Consider the following 10,409-nt stretch of genomic DNA (forward strand, 5'->3'; position numbering starts at 1 on the left):
GACAATTCCTTCAGGGAGATTGCGAGCTGATGGCTTATGAGGAAAGACAGAAGTGTCAGAGCAATCTGGCTTTCTAATTCAAAATAGAAGCAAACTACATGTAGAATAGCATGCAATATTATTTCAGCTGCTTGCAGGAAGATTTCACTTAATGTTGAGGCATTTAAATCTCTTTAAAATAGAAGCAAACTACATGTATGAATAGCATGCAATATTATTTCAGCTGCTTGCAGGAAGATTTCACTTAATGAGGCATTTAAATCTCTTTCCTGTTATGTAATTAAAATATCACATTTATGCATATTGTCAAATGCAAATTTAAATATATATAACCAAATATTATTCTGCATGTGGTTCAAATAAAGAAGTTTGGTCAAATGCATTAAACAATCATGTTTCCAGTGATGTGCAATTGAAATAAAAAAGACACCAGTTTCACTTTTCACAGAGTGCAAAAGTTAGGTCTCACCCATTCACACATTTCATTTACGAGCAGATGTCACATGACCCTTTTTGAGGAAGCCACAGTATAAATAGCTTTGATACAAGATACAACTAAGATACAATCGTGTTTTGTACATCTTTTCATATTGGCTCTGTGTTGTGCATGTATACATGACAAGAACAGCGAATAAGGTTTGCACTCCAGTGAACACACACAAGCAATTCACACCAGTGACCAGTCACTCAACTGTTACCCACTACCAGCTTGGTATAAAATGTGTAATGTAATAGAAGGGATCGATCAAATTAAAAAAATGATCAGTATTTATTTTTTTATAAAGCAAATGACTTTATGGACCTAATTAATATTATATAAGAAGCGTAACTTAATAAATTAAGCAAAGTATGTAAGCGACCAATAGTTGAGCTCGTTTTCTGACTGTATATTAATATTAATGAGCTCCACAGGGCTACGCCCCACAGTGGTCTGTGTGTGATTGTGTTGGCTCCGTCCTATGGGCAGACGTGTCGTCATAACGTACTGGTCGCGTGGTTAAAAAATTGCTTTATTTACGGTTAAAATATCGTTAGGATATGTCGTCTTTGTACAAACCGTTCTCGGTTTCGGAGGGACCGTGCAAAGATGCGCGAGGATGCACGACGCAACGCCAGCATCAGTTGACCCGGTTTCCCTCAGCGGGTTGTTTTGGGTCTGGCGGGGGATCGACGGGCACATTCACCCCGATTCCCAACGTTTATCCAGGCCACAGGAATTTAGCTGCCGCTGCGATCGGAGGGAGAAAAATCACCCATCCGTGGAAAGCCATTCTCGCAGGTAAACGTCTCATTGTGTTTGGGTGTGTGAAGCACACGAGCGTAATGTTTTGATGGGTCATCATCACGCGACACCCCATTATGCCCAACAACAGTCACGCGTGGCTTTTCGCACAACCTGTGTGTGACTCAGCTAAAAACAGTTTATAAAGGTTTGCAACTTTTGCACACATACTTTATTAATTGTTATTTGTTAAAATACACAATAGATTTGACTATGTAACGTTAATCCTATACCACAATTGAGCTCAACACAGGTTTGGTTGCAGTGTAGAATTGTGTGTGTGTGTCGAAAATATCACCGAGTACAACTACTAAAATAAAATGACCTTGTTTGTAACTGACTTATGATGGAAGTTAAACAGCTGTACGGTTCATTGAATCCCATAGATTGCTGCTGATGTCACTGTGTGTTATTTAGACACTGATATAAAGTTTATTTACTGGTATCTTTTTTTTTTTTACCCAGGTGGCATTGCGGGAGGCATTGAGATTTGCATTACTTTCCCAACAGAGTATGTGAAGACCCAGCTACAGCTGGACGAAAGAGCAAACCCCCCACGCTACAGAGGCATAGGTGAGGACAACAAACGGTACATTGATATGAACGAATGAAAGCATGCATGCATGCAGGGCTCAACCTCAGCCTGTGTACTTCCTGTCTGATGCATTTTAACTGTCAAATGAATGTGATCGCTGTCTGCAAAATACATAAATGTATACGTGTTGCATCTGCAACTGAATGAGTGGGGAACAAAGCTGCATTATTAACACAAGCATGTTAACCCGTATACAATCTTTATGTAGGAGACTGCGTTAAGCTGACGGTACAAGATCATGGGTTCAGAGGTCTGTACAGAGGTCTTAGCTCTTTGCTGTACGGATCCATCCCGAAATCAGCAGTTCGGTTTGGAACATTTGAACTACTTAGTAACCCGATGAGAGATGCCACGGGTCGCCTTGACAACAAAGGAAGTTTGCTTTGCGGTCTTGGAGCGGGAATCGCGGAGGCGGTTTTGGTGGTCTGTCCGATGGAGACGGTCAAGGTTGGACTGTTAACCGTTCTTTTTGTTTTAAATACCTTAACTTGATCTCTAGCATATAGTAAATACGGCAAAAAACTTTGTGGGTTTGATTTGCAGGTGAAGTTCATTCATGACCAGTGCTCTTTGAGGCCACGATACAGAGGGTTCTTCCATGGTGTAAGAGAAATCATTAGAGATCAAGGTAATGGAGTTAAGACACAAACTTATGTATACATACAAAAAAACAGTATAAAGGCGAAGTATAGTCAATTTTTTACCTATACTCTGGGGGTCTAAGTACAGTGTGTGTGACGCAAATTTCGTTATCAGAAGAGTGCGCTCGTACTGTACGTGCAAGTCGGATTATTGAATCCCTCGTAGGTCGCGCATGTGCCTACAGGAAAATGTAGCCGAGGCGATGCATTGCATTTTGTCACAATGCGCATACGTCAAACAGCTGTGTGCACTTACGAGTCAAGTAAACTCTACTTTGCAGGACTGTGCGCATGGATGGGAGAAACTTAACAAAAAACATAAATGGGAAAAACAACAAAACTCAGTATTCCAGATATAGAAAGGGAAGTCCCTTTACAAGCTTCACATGCTTTTTGAAATAATGACAATTTATGTACAAAATTTTAAATGAAAAGTATGTACATATTTTTTAAAGTAGGGGTGAGCGGGGCACAAACTAACGCAGGGTTAATTGTAGCATGGCTAATTTACATATTTATACAGGGCCGAGCAATCTGTGCTTTTGGCCTTTTTCTCTTTCTGTTAGAGGATGATCTCCTGTGAATTTGTGAAAAGTTTTGATGTGTTTTCGTAGATATTAAACAGTGATTTGGGAAGTAAATTTCTTAAAGGGGGTCGCACACCGGCCGCCAGCTCAGCGGCTCGCCGTTCTAAAAAAATCGAACACATTGTTTTCTATGAGTATACGCACACCAGGTGGCGCCTGTCCGCGCCGCCCAGGTTTGACTCAGAAAGTTGCTCAAATCCCTGTCGTGCCACACAGCGCCACTCACATAGTTTAACATTAAATAACATCATATTTGTCCCAAATCATTAACGATTAACATTGGCTGCTTACGTATATTTTGCATTTTGAAGTAGACGGTATCTAAAGAAGCTTGCGCTATTTAGGGCGTTTTCACATTAGCACTTTTGGTGCGCACCCGGGTTCGATTGACATCAGAGTTCGGTACATTTAGATGACGTAAACGCTGTCTTCTGAACTCGGGTGCGCACCCGCGAAACGTACTCGAGTTCGCTTAAAAAGGGTGGTCTGGGGTCCGGTTCATGTGAAGTCCAGATCGGTTCGCTGCTAATGTGAGCGCAATCGTACCAAATCGCGGAAGTGAACCACTTTTAATTACGTATTGTATGGAATGTCCCACCAAAACAGCCGTGTGTGTGTGCACTTACCTTGACAACAAAATGCATAGAATGCTTGCTTGACTTTTGTTCTTATTTTTTTAAACCTTTGGTTTTGTTTTCAAAGAAATAATACAGAAACGCACTTGCATCTGTCTGCCGCAAACATACTAAAGTCGTTTCGATGACAACGGGCTGTCCGCCAACGTAAATTTTTGCAGAGCCATTCAGAAATCATCTCTCTGCTTGCAGTTCGTCAATCACGCTTGTCGTCTTCTCGTTTACAGCGGTTGCCAAGCAACATGAGTATGCGCCGGCTGCAGCTTGATGATGCAAGCGTACCGTGGTTCGGATGCAAAAATAATATGTGAACACAGTCCATGGGGGGCATGGGGAGCAATCGAACTCGGGTTCGGACCAGGCAATCGCACCAAATGTGAAACTGCCCTTAATGTGCACTTCCGGTTTACGATACCTCCGAGTTGTCTTAGATGCGACGCTGAGCTGCACGGCCGGTGTGCGATCCCCTTTAAGTTTTTTTTTTTCGTTTTCTGAGTTGGATGTGTAAGTCACCAAATCCAACCTTATATTATTTTAATCACAGTCTTGTTACCCAAGACATAACCCCATTTTGAAACATGTCAGTGACTCCTAATAACTGACAGCGGGGTTAGTTGTAACTCAGTGTTACAATTAAGCCTCAGGTTTACAATGATAATGAAATGAAAACAATGTAAATACTTTTCATCAAGATGATAACTGTTAATACAATATCAGGGGAAATCACTGACAATTCTGATTTTTTTGTCTTAATTGTGTGTGTGGCGCTTTAAAAAAATCAATTTATATGCATTGATCGAGGGGCAACCTTCCGATCCCTCTAATGAAGCCAATACGGAAGTGATTTAAACTGCAATTCATCGATTGACCGCTAGAGGCAGGGTCCAAGAGGTAGTCAATTCCCATAGACCTCCATGTTAAAATGCCCAACTTTACAGCAGAAAATAATGTTTACAGCCTGGTACAAAAAGTGTTTTTGGTCTATATAGCTAATTTTGCCTTTCATGACAACTGCAAGGGGGGTGAATTTTTTTGTAACTCATCCGTTTAAATTATATTAAGCCTTAAAGTTCTGCATAATTAAGTGCGTGGCCACTTGAGTGACGGTTGAATAGCCACAGCTGTCACTGAAATCGACCAAGGCGGCGTGGTTTCAGCTACCAGTCACCTCACCTTCACCCACGTCCCGCCTCTTTACCCATGTTCCGAAATCCACGAGTGATGCACAGTGACGTGTGGCCAAGATGGCAACGGAAGATACCGCCTACTTTAGCTTCAAAAACGATCTGCAGAAACCTATGGGTGACATCATGGACACTACATCCATCTTTTTTACAGTGTATTGCATTGATGCATAATACAAGGATGGCTAGATGGAGGATCATGGATAGATGAACGTGTGGATATTTATCTATTATAGACGGATATATAAACAATATCCACCTTTAGTACATAGAAGTTTATAGAATTATTTGTGTTTAAACTACATTTTCTAGCAGGCATTACAACAAACCATTTGTTTGTTATAATGGACCCCACCTATGGGGCAAGTTGTAACGTTTGCACTTCTGTCACTTTTGGTGTAATTGTATGATAACAGTAGCTCCGACAAACAAATTTTAAGTGTTCATTTGTATTGTGTATGTTGATTGTGTAAAAACAGATGAATCTGTCCCCACTTCATTGGTTGGCAGTAGGGATGGGCATTCGATTAAGTTTTCTTTGTCGATCGTCGGGAGAATTAACGATCGACTATCGATTAATCATTAATATTTTTATAATAAAATTTGTTATTTAACTTTTATACTTAAAAAATGCAATGAATACAAATATACAGCGTGTTTTTCCTCGATGAGACCTTTATTACAAGATCAACTTGTGGCAGACAGTTAAACTATGTTTCAAACATATATGTGCGTGCATGTGCGGTGCTCTAAAGCAGCGGAACCTGCAGCTGCGAGCCAGCGTTCTAAAATAGAGACCTCATTATTAGTTCCAAAATAAAAAAACAGATTCATGTTTAACATTAAATTAAACAAAAAAAACATAATACTTAGACCTGAAAGGTTTTGTCAAAATAACTCAAAATTATTCAAGCCAGAAGAAAGTGCAAGATATTAGCCTTCCTAACATTAGGCTATAACAAATTACTTAAAGCCTCGTGAAAAATAACTAACTTTAGTAACTCGCATAAAATCTGCACCAGTCTACTGATTTTTTTGAGAAATAAAAGCATATTTTGGGGTCAGACGCGACCGCAACCCATGGTGACCGTCAGTCCAGCCGCCGCCGAAAACAGCCGCTCTGAGGAGACTGACTAGGATGCACAGGTACCTCAGCGCTAACTTATTCCGCATACAGAGTATGTGTGAAACAGCGTGCGTTTTGTGAGCCCCATTTACCATTGTATAATTATACTAACATAGTCTTTTCGTTTTTATTTGTTGTAAAACAACAGTAGACATTTACTATGGTCTCCAACTCCGCAATATACCATAACCATGGTATTTGTAGTAAAATTGCGGAAATACAAATCGTTTTTAATCTGCAAAAAAAAAACATTTTCACAATGATAAAATCATGGTTAATTTTTTCTAAGGTAGTAATTACAAAATTATATATGTTTGAAAGACGGAGATGCGCACCTGTCAATCTATTACATAACAGAGCGAGTCCAGAGACAAACGTGCTCATAAACGGGAGTAATATGGAATAATGTGTGCATCTTTGAATAACTGTAAGTATACATTTCTTTTAAATATATTTTGTCATATAAAGTTTTGAGACATGGCCTAATAATGCTTTTTTCACTTTTATTGCTCATTTAGACTTATTGTGCGGGTAACAGCGTTTTTGACGCATTTACCTCAGAGATTATTTTAGCAATATTGCTTTTTTCCGGTAATAATAATACAATTTATATTTCAATCCTGTTTCATTGTCTGTTTATTCATTTCATTATGCTGTTATGTTAATGTGAAGATATTTATTTGCCATATGAAACGTGCCGTTATATGAATACTTTTGTATAATATTCAAATATATGCGGAATAATGTGTGCATCTTTGAATAACTGTAGGAATACAGTTGCTTATTTTTGTCATAAAGTTTTGAGAAATAATAATATTGTGAGGATTTATTTCCATATGAGACGCTTTTTGTCGTTCGAATACTCTCGTTTATTATTTGGAAATCATATACATACATAGTAGGAAATATATAATGTGGAAGGGTAGACTTGCAAAGTTACTCTGCTTATTTTTATTTATGATATATGTGGAGATAAATAAAGCATTGCAAAACTGCTGATTTGATCCATTCAGATCCTGACCACCAGGCTAGAGATTTTAAACATCCTTAATCCACACTTACTAGTCTGTCAAATAATATCTAAAATATATTGTTTTGTAAAAAAAATGATGCTTTGTTCTATTGTTTATGCGGAAAAGTGTTCACAGAAAGTGTCAATCACATGAATGTTTCATATGCAGAGTCAGCAGCGCACTGCAACGGGTGCTTGAGGAATTCGCCGCACACATACGCAAACGCACTGCATACGGAGTATTTGTGAAACAGGAGTAAAATAAAAAAATGCATTTGATTAATTGATAACAAATTACGAAATCGACGAAATTCTTAACAATCAATTATCGATCGTCGATTAATTATGCCCATCCCTAGTTGGCAGTGAATTGCACGTTTTTACCAGGACTTCATTACTCAAATTTTGCAAAAGTTTATCATAATGTCTTTCTTGGTTGCAGGTCTTCGAGGGACATATCAAGGACTGACCGCTACACTTCTAAAACAGGGTAGCAACCAGGCAATTCGCTTTTATGTTATGAACTTGCTGCGCAACTGGTACAAAGGTAAGGATGATACATCTTTGTCGTGTGTTCACCAATCACATTTATCCCAATATGAACAATATAAAATGGCCTAAATGGTTTAATATCACCATGTCTTTATCTTTAGGCGATGACCCGAGCCGCGACATGCACCCGCTGGTTACAGCAATGTTCGGTGCGACAGCTGGGGCGGCTAGCGTTTTCGGAAACACACCACTTGATGTGGTGAAGACCAGGATGCAGGTTAGCAGGAGTTAACAATAGATGTTTTATACAACTTTTGCATTATTTCTTTAAGTATCTTTCAAGTTCTCCACAAAATGAAAATGTCCTTATTTACTCAACTCCATGTTGATTGCCTAGTATATTATGATCTGTATTGGACATTGGCAGCCGTTTTTACTATGAACTGTTATATGGGTGCTGTGAAAACTCACAAAATGTGTCATTATGTTTCCTTTGGAAGAAAATCACATAGTACCAACATGGTAATGACAGAATTGAGTTTCATTTTAAAAGCGTTTTTTTTCTTTGTATAATTCAGGGTTTGGAGGCCCATCGCTACAAGAGCACAATGGACTGCGCTTTTCAGATTCTGAAGAACGAAGGCCCACAGGCGTATGATTTACTTCCCGTTTTTACCCTTCTATTTGTACACGTTTAACATTTTCGTTCTTACCATTTCTCTCTCTCACATTCCAGGTTGTACAAAGGCACGGTCCCGCGACTGGGTCGGGTGTGTCTAGACGTGGCCATAGTCTTCGTTCTCTACGAAGAGGTGGTAAAGCTCCTAAACAATGTCTGGAGAACAGACTGAACACAAACTAGAGCAATGACTGAGACTGACTATCCAAACACAGTTGGCCATGTCAATCAACTTATAAACGTCCAGACTACAACTGTGACCTGTGGCACAGATGAACGGATTAAACTAGCCATCTGTGTCTGTATAGTTTAGAAGATGAAAAGTATGATGGGCAGCAAGCTGTAGCTTATTTATTGTGATGCACAAAACCATTTTTGGTGAGTATAAGGACGAAAGCGTGTTATTAATTTGCACTTTTAGAATATAATCTAAGTGTCTTCTCATCACCATGCTTTTATAAAGATCGTCCTGGTGGGACGATCAGCTTACGTGGCACAATAAACCTAGTAGCACAGCACAGTGAAATGTACACAGAAATATCAATGTGATGCACATTTTATTTTGTCTTAGTTTACATGTAAAGCGCTCCGGGTTACACATTATTGCAGAAAAAGGTGTAAATGTTTTTTGTTTTTTTAAGTGAATTTTCACATACAGCTCAAATGTGGTTAACTTGCATGCGCGGGCGTCATTGTGACAAGCAGATCATTATCACTCAGTCACGCCAATGTGAGGACTATGGTGGTTTTGCTCTATATTGCTGTGTGATCTTGCAATGTAACTCTCAAGCTGTTTGTGTTTTTTATTCAAGATGTGAATGGCAGCTGTTTTTATTTGTTTTTACTGAGCTATGTTGTCAATCCATGTGTCGGCAAAGGTTGCCAGATGTACCAAAGCTACTTGTACTAACAATGCTACTGTTGTGCTTATGTCGGAGATGCTTACCTGAGGCTTTTTCAAAACAATGCTCAAATAGATTGTGAAAAACTTCACAACTCAATAAACTGAATAGGTTACATTCACTGTGATTCTGTTTAGTGGCCAATAAGAACTTTTTAAAGGGATAGTTCACAAAAAAAAGCTAATTCTGTCATCATTTACTCACCCCAGGGTTCCCACACTTTAGTTAACTTCAAATTCAAGGACCTTTCAATGACTTTCCAGGTTCAATACCCTCAAATTCAAGGACTTAATGTGGGGACACATTTCAAGTGAGAGCAACATAGTGTTACTTTTAAAGATACATTGTTACAGTTCCCTTTCGAGGGAACTCGCGCTGCGTCACTGCGGTGACACTTTGGGGACGCCTCCAGGGGTAAGTGCGTCTAAATGTGTGTATCAAATTCAACCAATGGTGAGGCTTAACAACAAAGACAGGGTGACGTGGGAGCCAGGAAGTATATCGCTATCTGAAATATTGCCAAAGACGGCATTACAGGGACGCAGCGTCTCGTTCCCTTCTCAGGGAACAACAGTTACATTCATAACCCAAGTTTTTTTCATGTGTCAAACACAACTATGCAAAAAAACATTTTGGTATGAATCAACATTCGCATACAGAAGATATAAGCATTTAAAGTGAACAGTTTAGTACGTGTGCTTAAAAAGTCTAGAATTTTAATATTATCATCCTACACTACACAGGGAATACATTCCTGTGGATTTTGGATTTTTTTCCAGTAAAAGTCTTGCATAAAATAGATTCAAGCACTTTCAATGACCTGTATCTATGTATGTATATTTTCAAAAACTTCCCAGGGCCTTGAATTTTCCCCACAGATTCACAAACTTTCAAGGATTTCAATGACCTGTGACAACCCTTATATATATATATATTTTTAAAATGTGTATGAGTTTTTTTAAAACAATAGATATTTTGATAATTTATGGTAACCACACTGTTGATGGTGCTCACTGTAAAAAAAACAAATACCATGGAAGTCAATGGGGACCATCTACTGTGTGCTTACCATAATTTTTTTAAATATCTTTTTTGTGAAACTCATACAGGTTTAAAAAACACGAGGGTAAGTAAATATTGACAGAATTTTCATTTCTTGGGGAAACTATCCCTTTGGGTGAGCATCATAATGCCCAAACAACACGCGGCTAAATGTGTTGTGCATTAACAACTGTGTCTAATTCAAGATAAGAAACCCACACACAAACAAGACC

The 10,409-nt window shown here is 38.8% G+C and overlaps 1 protein-coding gene across 1 annotated transcript; it reads left to right on the plus strand.

Moving 5' to 3' along the window:
- Nucleotides 1-918: 918 nt before the first annotated feature.
- On the plus strand, nt 919-9,256 carry slc25a1a (solute carrier family 25 member 1a). Its single transcript, XM_073874228.1, has 8 exons — nt 919-1,279; nt 1,748-1,855; nt 2,086-2,324; nt 2,421-2,505; nt 7,505-7,609; nt 7,716-7,831; nt 8,133-8,206; nt 8,291-9,256. Exons 1-8 carry the CDS (start codon nt 1,039-1,041, stop codon nt 8,403-8,405), a joined length of 1,083 nt encoding a protein of 360 aa, XP_073730329.1. The 5' UTR covers nt 919-1,038; the 3' UTR covers nt 8,406-9,256.
- Nucleotides 9,257-10,409: the final 1,153 nt, after the last annotated feature.

Source organism: Misgurnus anguillicaudatus, chromosome 12 (genome assembly GCF_027580225.2).
Source record: "Misgurnus anguillicaudatus chromosome 12, ASM2758022v2, whole genome shotgun sequence".
Classification (NCBI taxonomy): Eukaryota; Metazoa; Chordata; class Actinopteri; order Cypriniformes; family Cobitidae; genus Misgurnus; species Misgurnus anguillicaudatus.